General features: G+C 47.6%; 2 protein-coding genes across 2 annotated transcripts in view; one reads left to right on the top strand and one right to left on the bottom strand.

Moving 5' to 3' along the window:
* Positions 1-1,810: 1,810 nt before the first annotated feature.
* Positions 1,811-4,173, top strand: LOC126574547 (vitamin D3 receptor). Its single transcript, XM_050234805.1, has 5 exons — positions 1,811-1,946; positions 2,030-2,161; positions 3,335-3,515; positions 3,596-3,699; positions 3,809-4,173. The coding sequence occupies exons 1-5, from the start codon at positions 1,811-1,813 to the stop codon at positions 4,171-4,173; spliced, it is 918 nt and encodes a 305-aa protein (XP_050090762.1).
* A 9,612-nt stretch (positions 4,174-13,785) lies between these two features.
* LOC126574537 (uncharacterized) overlaps positions 13,786-20,000 on the bottom strand; it is a 39,041-nt gene continuing 32,826 nt past the window's right edge. The window contains exons 11-15 of the mRNA XM_050234796.1: positions 19,997-20,000; positions 19,779-19,871; positions 16,961-17,138; positions 15,622-15,633; positions 13,786-15,478 (exon numbers count right to left, since the gene is read on the bottom strand). The exon at positions 19,997-20,000 is cut by the window's right edge and continues 361 nt beyond it. Of these exons, the coding sequence (XP_050090753.1) occupies positions 14,338-15,478; positions 15,622-15,633; positions 16,961-17,138; positions 19,779-19,871; positions 19,997-20,000 (1,428 nt within the window). The 3' untranslated portion in view covers positions 13,786-14,337. The remainder of the gene's footprint in view (positions 15,479-15,621; positions 15,634-16,960; positions 17,139-19,778; positions 19,872-19,996) is intronic.

The raw sequence follows: 20,000 nt of genomic DNA, 5'->3' as shown, positions 1-20,000 counted from the left end.
AGATCCACGATGGCAAACCAGATCTACAGGACAGCTTATTTATATAATGTTTTCGAAGAAATTACTTTATTGCCAACTTCTACTTACTTTACTTCGACGATTCTAATGAAACGAGGAAAGTAATTTACAAACCAATTTTCGGACGCAACTGCTCCTACTCCAGTTGGAATCCTTGGAAGAGAATTTAAATTTCGTTGCTCCAATCCGTGCGCCAATGTTATGGATGAATGGGGAAAACTTTCTCTCCTCAGAGAACACAAGGACAGGTTTCTTTTCCTTCGCGACAGACAGTAATTCCCAGGAACCCCTCATGTAGAAGCCTCAGAGTTTTGATTTGTTCAGTAATCAAATTACGTTTTTGAATAATCGATATATGTAGGATCTTGAGATAATCTCTTTTCTGGTCAGAAGGGTCTCTTGGTCTGGCACAGAAAGAATTTATTTCGATATACAGTTGCAAAATGGCACCCAACAATCACTGCAATTGCTTTTGGAAGTTTTTGTTTGAATAATACTCTAGAAATTGTCTCTATTCCAACTCTACGAAACTTCAGACAAATATCCTATTCGTTATCGTATCTTACGTTGCGTGCATGTTCAACAGACGCCAAGGAGTGCCTATGACACGTGCTCACATGAGTCAGAACCGGATAACTCCCGTTAGTGATCACCGGTACTGATATCAATCTCTCCTGAGGCCACGGTACGAACGGTCATCGAGGTGCCAATCGACTGCTGTCATCCAACTGCGTTTTTTATTGTGACTAGACATTCCCTCTAAATCATTATCTTTCGACTAACTCGTCATCAACTCCGTATGTGGAATCGAAAACTGAAAATGTGACAAAAAAAGGATCAAATATTCATGTTCATTATTTTCACAAATTCACTCCTCAGCCCTGCAAAGTGAGCAAAGCAGGACAAAACACAGCAGAAAACAAACATAGACTCCCCATGCATTCCTCACTCACTCGGGTCCGGGAGTTACAACTTTGCCTCACATTAGCGACACGAGCCGGCGGACATGGCTCCGGAATGGTCCGGTTACATCCTTTTTTACCTCCCCATTCTCTTTTTGTTCAAATAAAGCTAGCCGGCGGCAGTGGCAGCGGCAACAAGTGTTCGGAATGCATGTAATTGTTGGTCTGTGGTGCCGACCCCGACCTCCCCCCGGGGGCCCGGTGCCATGTCAATTATATGTTGGACATCCGCCAACGTAAGGGGTAAGTTAGTCCCGGCATCCGGTCCCTTCGGAGGTGACAAGGCGATCGCGTCGCTTCGGGCTGACAAAACGATGACTCGCCAGAGTGGACTCACCAGCGAACCTTGTACCTTCTTGTGTCGTGTCGCGTCGTGACGTGCCGTTGATGGTCGACCACTGATTGCGACTGGCCACTTGTGTGACGTGTGTGAAATGTCTTTGATTTGACACGGATAACACGGGCTGAAGTGGCGAGAGAGTGGGGCGTGATTTAGCATGTCAACGTTCACACCCAATGAGCCGAGGGGTGCCCAAGGAGTTCGGGTGTCCGCACTGTCCCGCGAGGCCCCTTGTTCGAGGAGACGCCGATGCGATGCAAATGATGTCCCTTCACAACCTGTTGCAGGTCGATTGAAAAGCAAATAATGATTAACGTTGACCCTAGTGTGGTGCAGAAAGGGCTGTCCTGTACCTTCTTACCGGAAGTTTCATATAAAAAGGCTCCGAAGCGTCGAGCGACGTGGTTAGTTGCCAAATCGGTGGCGAACATCATCGGTGTCGTGCTGTTTACGGGGATAATCAGGTTTTAGGTGTCGCATGCTCCCGGCCATGGCCTCACAGCCGTTAGTGTGCGCCGTGTGTGGTGATCGAAGTTCCGGTAAACATTATGGTACCGTCTGTTGTGATGGCTGTTCGTGTTTCTTCAAGCGAAGTATTCGCAAACGGGCCATCTACAGCTGCATCTGTGAGTGGAAGTTAAAAGGGTGGGAAGCGACGCTCGGAAGGTGTATCAATCGCTGTGTCTCTGTCCCTCGGTTTCTCCCGCAGCCGGTCCTGGCGGCTGTTCAGTGGACAAGGCAAGGCGCAACTGGTGTCCGTTTTGTCGTCTGCAGAAGTGCTTTCTCGCTGGCATGAATGCGGCCGCCGTACAACAGGAGCGTGGTCCTCGGAAGGCCCGGAAGGGATTGCGCGAAACGATGCGCTCTAGAAAAGCTGCCCCAACGAGCCGACGGAATCCGGGCGGTGAACGTGTGGATAAGGTGCTGCAAGGGGCAGGACATGCAGGTACAAGCGGTGGGTTCGTGTTAGGTGACATCTATTCGTTTTGAATTCAATACGTCCTTTGTGTTAGATTTTTATAGAGCTAAAAGGAGACATAATGCTACTAATTTGACGATTACGAATAGCTTATTTGCAGTCGTTTTCAATTCTTTTTGATTATTTTGTCATGGGCAGCAATAGTATTGCAGATTTAATTGGAACCGAGAATGGAGAAAATGTAAAATTTTAATGAAAATGGACATCGAAGAATGGTAACTTGTGTAGATTTCTATTGTATGATGTAGAAGATGGAACATTTAATCAATTTATGGAGATCAACTAGTGAAGCACTAAAATAGTCGATCAGTCATAGAGCATCGCTGGTGGAGCGATTAATTCCTCGGCAAAATGAAGCAATTTTCAAAATATCTCTCATTTGCATTGGAATGCAGATTCGCAGGCACTATCGCTCTTATTCTTGGCCTTTCTCCAGTCTGCAGTAAAGTTAATGCTTCCGAATGCCACTCACCCGTACTGTTTGCTTAGCTGCGCTCCATTTGCGCTTCAGCTTGCTCAATCACCTTCTGTCCTTTCCTGTTGACGAAGGCAAAATGCAACCGAACGCTGCTAGAGCCCTATTATCAGCTGTTTAAAATTCACTCCCTGCTCTCAGCGCCAGCATCACTCGTTCGGTGGAGGCATACCGAGCATTGTGCTAATGTGCTGACGATTCGAGGCCACGCTTCCACTCTCCGTGAATCTCGAGGCGGGCACGAAATCGAGATTCTCGAGTGCAGAGCGTGTGCACTCGAGCGAAAGTATGCTAATTATGCACAGCCCAAGCCCCCAAGCACATTGGTGTCTCGCTGGGTAGCTTCACTCACTCGGTCGATGTCACATGTTTGCCAATCAATTCGGAACTGTGACTGCTCCGACAGATCCTTCCGGGAACCATTCCACCCTTCCAGGAAGGCATCTTGGAGTGCATGCTCTGCTCGGTTTACAAATAATGCTAATCAACCCGAACACCGGTGGCCATTCCTTCTCCTGGATGCTGCATCCTTTTCTTTTTTTCTTCTCTTGCAGAGGTCGGTCTGTCGGTGCAGATTCTGTCCCAGGTGCTGCTGGCCTGCATGCGCCAGGTACGCCACAATGAGCACTTTGCCGTGCTAAGCCGGATGCAGCAGGATGAGATCCTGCGGCACGTTTGGTACGAGTGCTTTCTGCTCCGGGTGGCCAACTGGTCCATAGACATCTCGGCCCTGGTCGATCGGTAAGCTTTCGTCGCAACCGTCGCCCTGGCATTGTCCATCATCAGCAGCACCGTTAATCGAGCGTTGGTTGGTCTTGCAGCTGCTGCGATGCCCATCTCCGGTCGATTCTGGGCGATGTCCGGGCACTCCAGGTGGATCTTATCGAGTTGTCGTTGCTCGAGACGCTGCTACTGTGCCGGAAAGGTTCGGTTCAGTCGGACGGGCAAAAGGGAGCGAAGAAGAAGAAGAATTCACGAAAAATTGAAACAACTGAATTCTGTTCCGTTTCTTTCTATTCCATCCTCCAACGTAGAGTACGCCCTGAGTGAACGAGAGGCCGACCAGTTGGCGCAGCTGGCCGACCGAACCCTGATTGCCCTCAGCCACTACAGTGTGCAGCAGATGCTGGGCATGCCGGTGAGCGAACCAACTACCACCACCACCACCACCAGTAAGGCCAATCGACAAGTGGCCATCGAAGGAGAACTGTTGGGCGCGTCCACCAACGGCGATGGTGTTACGGTAGCGGTCGGTGGTTGGGCGGCGGTTCGTTTGGCGAAACTGTTGCTCGTGCTGCGTACGTTGGCGATGCGTTTCAACGAAGTCTCCGTCCGTGCCATGCTGCGAGACGTAATTAACGATGGTCTAGCGATGGAAGGACTGCTGGCGAGACTGTAGCGGACGACTCGCTCCGTGGGTCACACCGTGGGTGCTGGAAGCTAATTAACCTGCACCAAATGCACTTACCTGGGGGAACCCAGGCCCAGAAGGGACCAAGCGAATTAACGATCGAGCGAGTTCGGGATGAAAATGGCCACCACCCAAAGCGGTTTCGTTACCGCGACGAACGCGCAACCTAATTAACTTTCAATTTTTCTACATTTTCCTTCATGGAAAATGCATTTACAGTGGGGAATGAAGGGGAAAAGGAACGAAAACAAGCGAGGTTTTGAGTTCACTACTAGAATATATTTTTCTTTCATAGACCCCGTCGCCAATAGCTACAATAGTTCTTAGTTATTGGGAAAATATCAAAATAAACTCTAACATCCATATAAACATTTGATTCGAGAGTATTTTGTCTTCCTACTTAACGCGACGTGCCGTGCCGTGATTTGAATGAATCTCTTCTCGTCACGAGGTCGATAGCTCCTTCTTCTTCTTCGTCACCTTCACCTTCATCTTTCACCTTCCCTTCCACCGTTTTAACTTTTTTTGTCTTTGAGTCTCTCTAGACGGCTCCAAACGTCAGCTTCCAGCTACACAGCACAAGATGATATTAGGTTTTTATCTCGTTTCGCGAGACAAGTTTTGAAGAGCTGTACATTACAAGTAGAAAGGGGGAACTGCCTTTGGGGGGAGGGAGGATTATTTACCGTACACACATACACCCTCTCTTTCTACCTTTCTCCTAGTTCCTTTCTTTCTCTGAAACAGCGTCTAGTAAACGGTCTGTACATGGTTCCGGTGCTTTGTGCAGCCGCCACAGCCGCCGCCGGATGCGTCCGCGAAGATGAATGAATTTCATGGGCCAAGGCGGAAAAAATGAGCCGCCGTTCTCTCCCCACCGACGTTCACCGACGCCCACCGAAAAAGGAAAACAATTCAACGGCCAAGGAACGTGCTTCCTTTCAGCGGTGGCTTAGCGATTTCCATCTTTCATCCAACAGCAACACCAGCAGCAGCAGCAGCAGCAGCAGCGACGGTGTGTATGCGGACAAAACATTGGCCAAAAACCCGGCCGGCGGAAGAAGCAGCTCGCAGCAGCACGGATCATACCGACGTGTTTCCGCTCGCCTTAGCAAAAGGTGGGCCCCGGTGTCTCGTTCCATCCCCTCCCCCTCTCACCAAAAATACCAACGTTTTTGCTCGCTCGCAAACAATGGCACCGGGGAGTGGATTTGCCGACGGGTTTTTTTCCAGTAACTTAACAGTTCCGCTCGATGCACGTGCACGGAGATTTACCGATTTCAAATTTCGGTTTGGGCGTGGGGTGGAAGGGGGGGGGGGGCGGCAGCTGGGGCTTTTTGGTGGCCGCCTCGTAGCGCAGGGCCACTTACAGTTACGGTTTGTCGGATGACTAGCATAACTATTTCCGGCGGTGTACGTGGGCGGCGTTCGAGATGTGTAATTTGTTGGATGTATTAGGTGTGTATATGAACCGGAAAGGGACCGGAAAGGAAGAGAGAGAGAGAGAGAGAGAGAGAGAGAGAGAGAGAGCGACAGGATTCACAGAAATGTCAACAGCACTTTACGCAGCTTCAGTTGGAAGGGGAATCTTTGTGGCTCTGAAATTCCTAATCAACTTCTTTCTTTATCTCTCTCTCTCTCTCTCTCTCTCTCTCTCTCTCTGTGTCTGTCTCTCTCTTTCTCTCCACTTCCTGATTTCCCTCTTTATTCTCACTTCGCGCCTAATGTTGCGTTTTGTTCATAGTTCATCCTCTTAAACGCTATCGATATACTCAAAGAAGGTGCACCACGCGAGTCCTGTGGCCACTTTCGGCTTCATTTACTACTTTGGCTTCCCTCGCTCCTGACACCCATCATCGTTTAGTACAGTTTTTGGCATTCTACGACCATTTTATTTGGTTGATGGCCATATTTTACATCCAATTCACTTGAAATGGTTACGTATTGAAGCGAGCAGGCGTTTAAGGACCTTCCTTATGTCTTATTCCTCTCTACTTTTATTACGAAAAAAGCAAAAAAAAAAACCGAAATGCTGGTCAGAGAGCATCGAATCAGCGAGTGTGCATGTGGCCTGGAGTGTCACGCATGTGAAATGGACCACATCGTCCCCGCGGGCGGCAAAACATAAACATTCAATTGCAAATTACAAGTACTTTGCGTGAGTCTCTCGATCTCCCGCTTAGCGGAGGGAGCGGGGATGTAATTTTCAATTTTTCCCACATCATCATTCCGGGCAGCAACAGCGCATCGCGCAGCAACAACGGTTAGCATCACCTTCCATCCCCAAAAGCCACTTCGCACGCTTGAAAGTATCTTCCAGCGAAAGTAAAAAGTAACGACGCACTGGCCAGCCACTGGCACTGTACTCTGTAAACCCAAACAGTTGATCGAAATGGACACCCAGAAGAGCCGCAGCACGATGGCATCAGAACGCACCGCTCGGGGTGGGTCGCTTATGAGCGCCTGGCCACGGCCACGGGATCGGCGGTGGTGGCAATCCATTGAACGAAGCAGCGAGTTTTATGGAGTACATTTTCACGTCCAGCCCAGAAAGAGAGAGAGAGAGTGTACAGGGTAGCCAGCATCCAGAGCAATCGCTTGTAATCAAGGGAGCCCCTTCCTCCGGGGCGGGGTGGTAAAGGGGAAAAAGGCGAGAGGTCGGCAAAGAATGGTCGTTCATTTTAATGATCACAAACAGCACAGTTAGCACTATGGTATCGACCGGGGGCATTCCTTGGTGTACCGGTCCAACAGGCAATTGAAAAGGGGAGCTCCTCCTCACCCCTTCTCATCCCGTAAGGCCTCTGGCGTTGGCAGGTGTTGCTAATGGTTTCGCACTAATCGCGCGTTTGTTGCCGTTTGTGGATTTGAGATTTTGCTTCCCATTTTTTTTTTCTCCTTTCTGCACACGTTCGACTCTATTTGCACAGCCAGCCAGCCAGCCAGCCTGCCAGGGGGGGGCCAGTAGGCCAGACAAAGTGACCCCCGGGGGCAACCTGGTTACCCAGTGATTGTTGCCAGGTAACAGTTTATGGTGTTCCATCAAGCCCAGTGCTCCAAGCCCCCGGCGACACTCGCCAAACAGAGAAACAAGTGGCTGTTGGCTGTATCGGTGTGCGCTGGTGTGTGGCGCAAATAGTTTGAACTAATTAACCCTCACCCAAACACAAACACATACACGCGAGCAGTGGCGCCTGCCATAAAATGGTGGCCTCTGACAACGGACGGCGAGCCTCTTCAAGCGAACGCTGCGCTGTGAGAGATTCCCAAAACTGTGAGCTGGCCATCTCAGCAGGCCGCGAACGAGAGAAGGCCGCAGCACAGCAAGCAAGCAAGCAGCTCCAAACGAAGCGGTAGGCAAGCGAAATGTTTGCGGACTGTTTGTGAATAAGTAAGTAGTGCTTGAAATTAAATTACTTTGCTCCGGGGTGGTGTGGCCCTGCGAACGTGTGAGAACCGAGCCCTCGCCTAATTCGGATTACTTAAGGCGGACGGAGAATGTGACAGACGGTCAAACGTCTAAACGTTCTCCATGAATAGAGAGTGGCGAGGCCAAGCGAGTGGTGTCGTGCGGTGCGAAGAAGAAACAACTCACGGGACCTGAACCCGGGACCCCGGATCCCGGACCTGGGTCTGGGCTTGCTTCATAAATGATGATGTTGGGTGGCACCTTTCGCAAGCATGATGGGCACGATCCCGAGGTAAACCATGTGTGCGTGAGTGTTCATGGTGGAAAGAAGGCCATTGTTAACGCACGGAAGGGCGCAGATTGCACGAATGTTGGTGGTAATTGCCTTGGAAATCCTGTACAGTGAACGAGTTTGCTCGCTCTACCAATAAAGTGGTTTCTAGCAAAGTGGCCAAGGGGGCCGACAATCAACACAGAACAGATTACAGGCACTGTTAAAACACTGTGATGATAAGCCAAGGCAATGATTGTACCATTAGCGTGCGGAAGGAGTTTGATTCTTCCGAAGTGCTCCTCGTGGTTCGATGAAAAAGGTGTTGAAGATGCATACTGGTAGCCTTGAATGCATAAAGCACTTCCTGCTCGTTGTTTTGGGTTAAAGAAAACCATTTATTCAACAATTTGGCTTGTGGAGAGAGTCCCGGAATTTCGTAAGATTGTTGTGGTAAACTTCATCGAGCTTATACAAGAATTTAGAAGAATCTGGATTTCTGACGTGAAGATTCTTGGAAATAACTGCATGCGCCAAGACTTGATGAGAACTCAACAATGCGTAAGCGAAAGGTTGTATTCGTTTGATACGTGATTGAATCAAATGTTGAAAGAAAGTAACATTGCCACATGCACACTAGAACATAGCCAGGCCAAAAAGACAGTTCACAGCAACATTTCGTAAAATGTTATCTCATCAAAAGGTAATAAAATCCAATAACCAACGAGAAAGTTTTCCCCAGAAGCCAACCCTAGAACCAGAGTACGCCAAAACACAAACATCGAAACAAAGCAGGCGGATCAAAATAACGAAAACCTTTAGCAGAGCGCATCATCGCTCCGGACGCTTCTTGCTCTTGACGCTCTTTTCGTTTTCTGCTAAACATGTTTAAAATTTTTTTTTCGCCCAAAAAACTTTTCTGGGAGGTTCGTAGATTGTCTTCAATCCGCTCATCGGCAGCTTCCATAGAATCGCTCCCCTTCTTCCCTCCCAGCCGGAGGGCGGAGGGCGGTTAAGCGCATTTTGCCTATTATCTTATCATTCTCTCACTGGTAAAGCTCTGTTCATATTTTGTCTCCCACCGGTCTCCCTTGACCTACCTTGATACCTGATAACAAGGACACCGACACACACGCACACAAACACACACATACAGAGTAGTCACGTACTACACAGCGAGAACAAAAAACCCATTGGATCATGGTGGTCTTCCGTTTTTTTTTGCCTGGAAGCTCATAGAGCGGAAACAAAGGGGGAAAAAATCGGATCTAAGACGGAGGCATGCATCGCTAAACAGTTGCAACACACTACACTACACTACACTACATTTCTCCTTAATCCCCTAAAGCTAATCGTTTGTTTTGCGTTTTTTTATTTTTTCTCCCCTTTTTCTGGTTCCGCTAGGTGGTTATTGCCTCCAGCTGCGCGAGTTAACGGATGTTTACCTGATCATAACAGCCATACTGAAGCAACACCCGACCATTCGAGGAATGTTCGTCGTCGTTTACCTGATCAGGTCAACCATCCTGAAACAATACAACCAGTCGCCTCGCATCTGCTAAGGACTTCGTCGCCAATCCGGGATTCCCCGTAATTACGTCTCTACTGGCAGCCTACCTAGCATCTACAATGTTCGTCGCCAACCGTCACCGACAACCGACATCGTCCTTACCTACAACAACCGATATCGTATACCTGCGACAAATACATAGAGATTCTATGTATCCTCCCTCTTCCTTCCATTCCATCTCTCTACCTTTTCCGACATTCCAAAATGTTATAAAAACTATTCCATAGAAATAAAACATCACTTCGCATACACCAATCAAGGAACCTAGTTGTCTTCATTTCGTTTGACTCTTCGCCGGAACGTAGTCTCACCCGTATCCCGGAAAGTTAACTGGCGCCCGAATAGGGACCGTTCTTCAAGTTTTAAAGTGAGGTGAAAAGTGCTTAAAAACCACAACAAAATCTGCCCAAAAAGTGAGGTGAAAAGTGTTTAAAACCACAAAAAAAAACCTGCACAACAGCGAGGCGGAACGTGTTAAAACCACGATTAGAAAACCTGCACAACAACGAAGAAGAACATCGTTCATCGTGACCTGCGACTCGTAGACGAAAGCTCTCGAGCGTCGACGAGGGCCCTTAGTAGGCAACGCCAAAAAGGATCATCCCAACTCTTCAAGCATCGGTCATCGAAGGCATGAGCATCGTAGTCGACGCAACGTTCCTGATTGTAGCGTAAGTCACAATTTTTTTAAGTGATTAGTGTTTAAGTGCGTTTTAGTGAAACACGTTTTCAAAGTATAAGAAATAGTTAGAGAACATTAGTGTATTTTCTATAGAAAGTACAAACGGTACCATTTTTTTTTTTTAACGAAAACAGAATGGTTACCAATACTATCTTGAATTTTGAACAGTTCATGCGTATCGGGAAAGCCCTCGACTACGTTCGCGATTTACCAACATTTGATGGTAAATCGAACTTAGAATACTGCAATATGAATGTAAGAGCGGCATCATTTAGAGGAGTGACAGCAGTAAATAATATTCCCAAACCGAGGGATTTATACACAGCGCCACCTCCAAGGCCCATGTATATCAATAACCCCATCCCTCAAAGACTACCCCTTCCTCCAAGAAATCCTGAGCAAGGAAACCATCTTCCCCCACAACAACAACGTAACCAAACAAGCCAAAATTTGTATCAATCGAATCCAAGGCCGCAAGCTTTGAATAATAATCCCGTACCGATGGAAGTTGATCCATCAATACGAACAAAGGTCTCAAATTATACTAATCGACCTCCTAACAGCCACAGAATAGCTCAACCCCCGTTTCAACAATATAGGCAAATTCATTCTGTAGATGCCCCCACAGAATACATTCAAACAACACCCACTTCTTCGCAATACAGCGAATTCTATCCTGAGGATACCCCGTTATATTACACCCCCACCGAAGCACCCCCTTCACAATATTGGCAAACTTACACTGTAGATACCCCGATCCAAACAGCACCACCTTTTCCGGAATACAGTCAAACTTATCAACAAGACGCCCCGCTGGAGTATGTCCAAGCAGCGCCACCTTTGAATGAAACAGATTTATACAACACCGAACCTGCTAACGGTAACAATGCTGAATCTCATTTTTTAGACTGGACCGCAAGATGGTGAATCCTTTTCTCCCATACATCCTCTTGCGGACATCTAAAGGAGAATTCCCCTTTCTGGTCGACTCTGGGGCCAACGTAAACTTAATCTCACCTAAATTCGCTTTAGCTTACAAAGATTCAAAACCATACGAATATCGTAATAATGGGATTAAAAGTGCTACAGGAAATTCCAACGTTACTTCAGCAATAGACATTACATTTTTTAAACCCATTTCCAACTATAAGTTTCAATTCATCTTGTATGACTTGTATGACCCATTCTTTTTTGGCATCGTCGGTTCGAATATATTGAGAACACTCAGTGCTGAACTTTGTTTCAAAAAGGATAGCCTTACCATAATCTCAGACGATGGCCTACCTTTTACAATACCACTACAAAAATATGCAAGAAAGAATGAAAATCATTTCGTCAATTTTCGAGTGGATCATTTAGATTCCCCAAAAAAACAAAGGCTTACAAACGTACCTAATACGAACAAACAAGCATTCACTAAACACATAAAATGTGCCACGAGCACTAAAGAAACAACTCCACTTCAGAAAATGAATCCTTACCCTGTTGCATACACAAACGAGGTAACAAAACAAATTAACACTAATATCGTAGCAGATTCTTCCAGTCCAAAGGTATACCCTATGACATGCACTAATCATTCGGCAAATGATAGTGAGAATTTTTTCATAACTTCGCCCGAAGCTCCACCAAATTCATTCAAGCATCAGTTAACCCTCAAAGAAGAAATTAAAGACGTTCAATCTACTGAACCAATTCCCAATTTCCATCAGGAAAAAGTCACAATCCCAAAAACAACCGAACGATCATTACAAAAAAAACACACAAACCCTATTGCAATCTGCACCGAACAAAAACCCCCTTTGCCATCTGCACCGTTAGAAACAATGAATGCACAAGTGTCAAAAATTGATTCTAGAGCCACTGTTGATGTGCTACCAAAGTTAAAAGAGGCGGCACTGGAAAATAAACCTCCTGACATTCTCATCATGGATGGAGATAAGCCATTGGAGCCAAAAGAAATTACAGAACTTTTTCATATTAACGGTATCACTCCTTATGTGACCGCCACAAGAAGAAGTGAAATGAATGGTGTTATTGAACGATTCAATTCCAATTTACTCGAAACAAAACACTCGCACATACATCCTCCAGATTTGGTAGCGATGTCAGTGCACAAATATAATCATTCTGTTTCAACTGGTACCTTGAATACTCCCATGGAAATCATTGCACCTTCAGACGATATACCCACAATCTTAGGAAAAGTTCATATAGGAAAAGATGTAACATATCACAATCAATCGCTAGGAAACCAAACAATATCAGGAGAATCCGAAGCTCATATGAAAGCGAAACGAAAGCTCCATCATTACAAACCATTTAGAATAAAAAACATTATGACTAAAGGCAGGGAAAGCGTTACAAAAGAAGGAATATCCAATCCACAAAAAGCAAGAAATAGATAATACACGATAGCGATGCAGGTACTTACTAGATATAAAGCTGTAACTAGTAATATTAAGAAAGCAATTGTTCCCAACCGGCAATACCCGTCCCTAAAATCCCAACCTTTCATCATACCCAATATTAAAAAAACTCATATACGATATCAAAGACTTGCAACGAGACAACGGCAAATGCACACCCGCATTACTTCAAGGAGAATCAGCCGCTTGCGATTACGTGTCAAATCCAGCAAAGACTGAAATCATCCATTTAGATATGAATCATCTAATAATCGCTGCAGTCAGCACCTTCACATTGAAAACCACTTGCTGCGTTAAAAAGAGAAACTTAACTGGTTCATTTCTAATAACCTACGAGACATGCAATATCTTCATCAACGAAAAACTGATCTCCAACAATAAGACTGAAATGGTCGGATCACCATTGAATCTGCCAATTTACGGTATCAAAGTATCGCCACAAAACTCCATCATCAATTTAAGTCTAGAACACCTACATTCATTGCACAAAGAACTTAGAAATGAAATGAAGGAAATCAGATTAGAAACCAACAGCATCACATGGAACAGATTTCACACGAGTATAATCAGTTTACCCGTGCTACTGATTATCATCACCGGTATCTACCTCGGTATAAAACTTTGGAAAGGAAGAATGGTCATCAACATTCATGAACCACCAGCACCCAACAACGAGCTCAATGAGAATAGCTACAACCCGCCTACAATGATGCATGTGTTTCGTACGGAGCCTCAAATCTAAGGGGGGGGCGAGTTAACGGATGTTTACCTGATCATAACAGCCATACTGAAGCAACACCCGACCATTCGAGGAATGTTCGTCGTCGTTTACCTGATCAGGTCAACCATCCTGAAACAATACAACCAGTCGCCTCGCATCTGCTAAGGACTTCGTCGCCAATCCGGGATTCCCCGTAATTACGTCTCTACTGGCAGCCTACCTAGCATCTACAATGTTCGTCGCCAACCGTCACCGACAACCGACATCGTCCTTACCTACAACAACCGATATCGTATACCTGCGACAAATACATAGAGATTCTATGTATCCTCCCTCTTCCTTCCATTCCATCTCTCTACCTTTTCCGACATTCCAAAATGTTATAAAAACTATTCCATAGAAATAAAACATCACTTCGCATACACCAATCAAGGAACCTAGTTGTCTTCATTTCGTTTGACTCTTCGCCGGAACGTAGTCTCACCCGTATCCCGGAAAGTTAACTCGCGCACGCAAACAGACACACGTACCCATATCGATGTTCCACCACTTTGACATTGCACCGTGTGGCCAGCGTCGTCGCCGTTGAATTTGCTGAACGTACGCATCGTCATCTCCGGAATGTACTCCCCCCCTGGAGGGCGGCCTGAGGGTGGGGATGCTACTGAACCTCATGCGACCTTCACACACCGTCATCCCGGGGTGGGGGTGGTGAAGTTCAAAGATGGTGTTGTTTACATTCACGATCAAAGAAGATGATGAACATCTTCTGTTCACACGCGCTGGTTCGCGAACCCAAACGCGACTGGTGGCGAGTATGTTGCTGCTGGGCGCCACAAGCATGAAAATAAACACCCCCCTCAACCCCAACTCCCCCCTTCGTGTGAGCATTCGGTAGGATTTGTTTGTAATTGCGTGAGGACGGGAGGGTGCGCCCCCTCGATAAGTTGCCGTCTCCAACCAGGGGGCGCCCTCCGCACGTTTATCGTATACTGTCAGGACAAACAGACCGCGAGGCCTTTCCGCCGTGTCACCTTTTACAGCAGTGACACCGTGCTCGTCTGTTGCACTCACCGGAGCAGCCCCAACGCTTCAACACTGAGCCTTAGCTCCGATTTCCCATTCTTCGGCGGTGTTCGATCGATGGTACCATTACTGTGACGTGCAACGATCGCACCACCACGCATCCCACTCCGTTCGTTCGATTCGGAGTGCAGGCTGGAGGTGCTACTACTCCCGGTATGGTTTCCGATTGTGGCAGCGAACGATTGCGGTGACAGAGGGATCTCTTCGATCTTCTCCAGATCCTGGGCAACGCTAGCGGACTGTTGACGGTGGTGCATCGCAAGCTGTTGGCTGTTCCGGTGTTGTTTCTGCGTCGTGACCGATCCGAGTGAGTTCGAGGTCGTGGAACTGATCGATGGGATCGAGGTGAGCGTACCCATCCGTGCGAGCTGCTCACGATCGACCGAAATCGAGCTCACCGTATCAAGTGTTGCCTTTTGGCTGAATGATCCAACAGCGCTGGCCCCGGCACCGGCACCCGTTGTTCCCGGTCCATCGTCCTTGTCGAGACTGAATTGGCGGCGGAGGAAGCGCGTCGAGCCGGGTTTACTCGAACAGCTCGTGTCGGTCGCCCGCAGCTGGTAGCTACCGTACCGTGTTTCCGCACACTGGGACAGATTGCTTTCGCTCGGGCTGAGACATTTGTAGTAGTTGTAGGGGGAGCTGAGATCGATCAGCTCTTCGATGCGCTTGAACAGCCGCGTCGAGTTGGCAGTCGGCGAAGGGTTGTGACGGTCGAACACGGCCGAGCTCGTGCTGAGGAAAGACGGGTCACCGATGACCTCGGACAGTTTGCGGGCGTGCGGACTGGCGATCGGTGTTGTCGGTCCCGGTCCCGGTCCTTTCGCCGCCATTTGGAAATCACCGAGATTCAGGGTGCAGGTGTTGTTGCTTGAGCTCGAATCGATCGAGAAGGAGGTGGACAGGATGGCGGCATGGTCGGTGGTCGCTTCGCGCTCTGTCGTTGCTTCCGGTGGTACCGGGGGTGTTATTTCCACCTTCACGTCGATCGATTCCCCTGCGACGGATGGTGAGTGGCTCGAGGACGGACAGCCGGACGGTTGGCCATTGGGTGTTGGCGTTGGTTTGCCGTGGTTGCTTTGCTGCGACTGGAACAGTGAGTTCTTGAGGATCGCCACATCCAACCTGCAAATGCAAACGGAAGGCGGGGGGGGGGGGGGAGTGGACGCGTGTTAGAGATTCAGTGCAAGTTTTTGGTCACCAGCCACCAGGTGAGCACCGAACTCATGTTTGCCTAAAGATGGATGGATTAGTTGGGCGAAACTTACCCGTGCGATTCCCTAACAGAGCGTAAGACCGTGAAGCATGCGGCGTAAGGTGCAGAAGGAAGAAAACAGAAATTTCGTTAGACCGTAACCCGGGGGGAAAGGAGAAGTTAGACAGAGAAAGAGAGAGCGGGACTTGAATTTTGTTAATCCGGGTCGCTAGGGTCGTCGTTCGACCAGGAAAACGGCCAACCAGGCAGGGCGAAGATGTGGGGGGAGATTGTGGTTGACCGGAAAAAGTTACGAGTTTGTCTTGGGAATTGTCTTCAAAGTCCAAGAGAGAAAGAGAGAGAGAGCGAGAGAGAGAGAGAGGAGTCGGAGGGACGGAATCGCCTTAAAATCGTTCCAAGAAGCTCGGTTCGGATAAGGTGTTTGATTGTTTCAATGATGTTGAGCCAGGTTGCCAGCGCAAAAAGGACCGACCGACCGGGGCGCCATTCTCATTGAGGATTAAGGGTTGAGAAATCAGAGGGCATCCAAGGAGTGGGCGGGGATTTTTGGGAATTTGGCGTTTTGAAGAGAACAAGAATCAGGCCAGAGTGTGGTGGGAAGAAAGGGAGCGGGCATATGTTCGAAGAAAGTTGTTCGACAAGCCGTTTCAGGGAATGAAATGCAAAGATTCGAATTAGACTGTTGAAGGTGTCGTTCTGGGAACTGGTTTGTTAAAGTCCGATAGGACCCCTAGAATTAACCAATTGTTGGTTTACATTATACATCATTTATGTTAAGGCAGCACAGAACTTTGGTTAGATGAATATTAAATGCTTATGTTTAGTTAACTTGAGTTTGCGGTTCACAATTTTGTAATCAATCAAATCAATTCGATTTAATTCGGTTTGTTTGTTAACAAATCATTTTAAAATCTTTCCTCCTCTGGCAGTTGCTTTTATCAAAACGTGTTAGCTGCTACCTAATCTAATTGAACAGAGTTTGTACATAAACCGATTACAGACTTATAATATCAATATCTTCTCGCAACAGCTGTCGACAATTTTGGCACCTTTTAATGCCTGTAAACGAACAAATTATGCTCCATGAGATGCAATAACAATGTGTGGGAACTTCATTCACTCCAAACCATTGGTATGATGTTGGTAAAGAGTGCTTTAAACCCGTTAAGCACTTCACCTTTCAAGTAATGTGCTTCAAAATGCGGTTGTTGGCGCGCAACACTTTTTTGGCACATTGCATCTTAAGTTGTTCTTCACATGCCAGGCATTCTGGCAAAAGCAGTAACTACCAGTTATGCAGCGCTCCGGAAGGGGGGGGGGGGGGCTGGCGCAAAAAGGTCGAGGTAATAATAATTTAAATGTAGCGGCTGTAGCGGCCGCAGCGCACTTACCCGATCGGTGGTGGCGGTGGGAGCGACTTGTCGAAACCCTTTTTGCCGAGCAGCCAGTAGGTGTGCATCTTGCCCTTACCCTTGATCTCGATGGGCCCCCGGGGCTCGATAACGTAGCCGCCAGCTTTCTCCAGCAAATTGCACGTCTGCTGGGACATATGAATCCTCCAGGACGATCCTACGGGGCGCGCCGGTCGAGCGTTGGACGAAGAAAGAGAGACAGAGAGATGGGCGTGTGTGAGAGGGAAAGAGAGCAAATGGAAGGATAAATCCCAAATGGAGGGGTTTCGTTGGATGAATGAATGTTATGAGTTTTCTCCACCCGACGAAGGTAATTGGCCCCCGTTGGTCCGTTCAGTGCACTGCGAGTGAGATGGAATGGAGCGTGAGCGTATGAATCATGAAGGTAGCAGCAGCAACAGCAGCTACGGATGTATGCGAGGTTGGTGTGTAGGTTGGTCGATGCCAGCGAAATGGCGATGGAGGCGCATGGTGCAGCACCAAACACCATGCGCCTCCATCGACTACTAATCGGAATGCAACGAAAAACGGGTTCCCTGATTGCATTGATTTTCCGGTGCCCTTCCCGGCCAGCTACTGACCGGCAGTAATAAAGAAAGGGCTATCAGTGGACCAGTCGGTAAGTGATTACCGTACCGTACCTCACTGTAGCGAATGGAGTAGCGAGCGGCATTCGTTATCGATACCTTTCCGCGCTAATTAATTTGATTTTCGTCGACTGCACGGTTTCATTGCCAACAGATTTCCATCTGTTGGCAGCAGTGGCAGCAGCACACGTACGTGTCTAGCGAACGCGAGCTGATAAGATATGCGGTCCCAACCCAACATAGCATCCAACCGGCCAACGGTAGCTCAGTGCACTTTAATTGATTTGCCGTAGGCTTGCTGACGTCCTTCATGGCACCACCACCACCGGGGGTGGGGTGTAGGTGTGCATCGATGCATCGATCATCGTGTATGATTATCGTGGTTCTGGTTGACGCGGTTGTGCACGCTCGGTTTGGTTTGGCTTATCGCCTTCGACGCCACCATCGACAACACAACAGCCACGTTGCCGATCCGTTCCATTCCGGTTTTGGAATTTGATTGATGACCGTTCCCGGCCGTCACTGGCGTTGTGTTATCGAACCAGCCAGGCGCGGGGGGTTCATCCGTAGTGAGTAATAGGTTGCGATTAATGTGAATTGCACGGGAAGTGGTGCGATACGATGATAACATCGATCAACCCCAAATCGAACGCATAGGTGGCTAGAGGCGTTACGCGTCATCGCGCGGGCAAGATGCGGACGGTGCGCGTCATTCGGTGATTATATTGGCAGATGTTGATCTAACTGTACGAAATGGTTGTTCTGGGTTCCACAGGAACGCAAGCAAATCATGTAAGCGAACACAATTAGTTAAAGAAGCAGTCAGCGGGCTATTTCATCACATAATTTGGAGGTCCATGGCTTTATTAGATTTGTTTTTTCTCACCAGAGCCCAACTGGTGTTGGTGTTCATAGCCAGAGAGGTAAAGGCAATTCCTAAACTGGTCGCCGCGCCGGAAATGTAGCTCCATTGCCAAAAAATGCGATGATGGCCATGAAGTTGGGATTTGAGGAATGAGAGAAAAATCGGGACGAGATAGAGGATAGAGTGGGAGAACCAGAGATAGAGGATGAAGCGAGGGCACGATTCCGGGTATAGAACGACAGTTGGCGATTATCCGACGAAGGAAACGGACTAGTTTGAAATTTTCGATTGATTTCTGGAATCATAATTCTCATCTTAATCTCTCTTAATCTCTCATAGACATCTTAATTTATATCGAAGAGTAATAAAGACTCCTGGCAAATGCCATAGAGTTGGAAGGAATAATTCGCGACTCTCTACTTGATGTGGAAAAGCAGACAACACCAAGGATCTCAAACTCCATTATGTGGAAATTGTTGAAATGTTGTAAAAATGTTTCTTCATTTTTTAAGCACTACTGTCATTGGAGATATATCACCAATCTTCAATTCCAACGTACACGTAGAATAAAATTACATAAAACATGTAATTAATAATAAAATTCAACATAAACAAACACCACAGAGGTGGCTGCGGCGCGCACAAAATAATTGAGCGGTCCGCGAGTTTAACACCCTTGGTTTAAAGCATCAAATTCATGAAAGCTTATCGCCATCATACCCGGGTTTTGTCATCGAAATGTCGAACGATGAAACGCGACGCGGTCCGTTTTGTCAGTGAAGTGGAATATTGTCTCGAAATTTGCATATTTGATGAGCATGAATTGATACTCGTGTTCGATCGCCTGTCTCACCTGACAGCGCTCCTCGGAGGATACTTCAAACAGCACACACCCTCTCTCTCTCGAGAGAGCCACAGAACAACCGTCAAGTACCACGAGGTGATGAAGAGACAGTCTGCGAATCAACTGATGATTGCCAAGTTTCATCTTATTTTGACTGACGACGGGCCGCATGTTCACATGTCGCTCGTCCCGTATCGCCACCTGGACGGGAGAATCGGGATTGTTTTCCAAAATCGTCGTGTGCGGTCTGTCGTGCTGGTATGATATGGTGTTGATTGGGTGATGATGATGCTGATGATGGTGGTGCGCTAGCATGCATCGTGCGGCAAACTAGCTTTATGCTCGCCGCAAGGCATAAAGTTGGATGGAAAGCCCAAAACTATCATGAATGATTGATGATGTGGATAGTGCAAATGGACCGTGACACCGTGTGGCATGATGGTGGTGAAGGTGGTGGTTCACGGCACGCAAACACGTGGAACAGAGATGAAATCCCAGTACCTGTTGATTCCATCCGGGAGGCCGTGTTGACTGTATCGCCAAACAGACAGTACCGTGGCATCGTGAGGCCAACGACACCGGCACAGCAGGGACCTGTGGGTGGTTTTTTTTTGGTGAACGACAGACGAACGGCCGCGGAGCGACGTGTAATGTTATTGTTGGATTGAGATTAAACGTTGTTGTGCGCTACTCTTGATGTTGCTGTTGCGGTCACTTACCCGT

Source organism: Anopheles aquasalis, chromosome 2 (genome assembly GCF_943734665.1).
Source record: "Anopheles aquasalis chromosome 2, idAnoAquaMG_Q_19, whole genome shotgun sequence".
In the NCBI taxonomy this organism is placed as follows: domain Eukaryota; kingdom Metazoa; phylum Arthropoda; class Insecta; order Diptera; family Culicidae; genus Anopheles; species Anopheles aquasalis.
The sequence above is the reverse complement of the archived record's forward strand: the minus strand, read 5'-3'. Positions and strand labels throughout refer to the sequence as shown.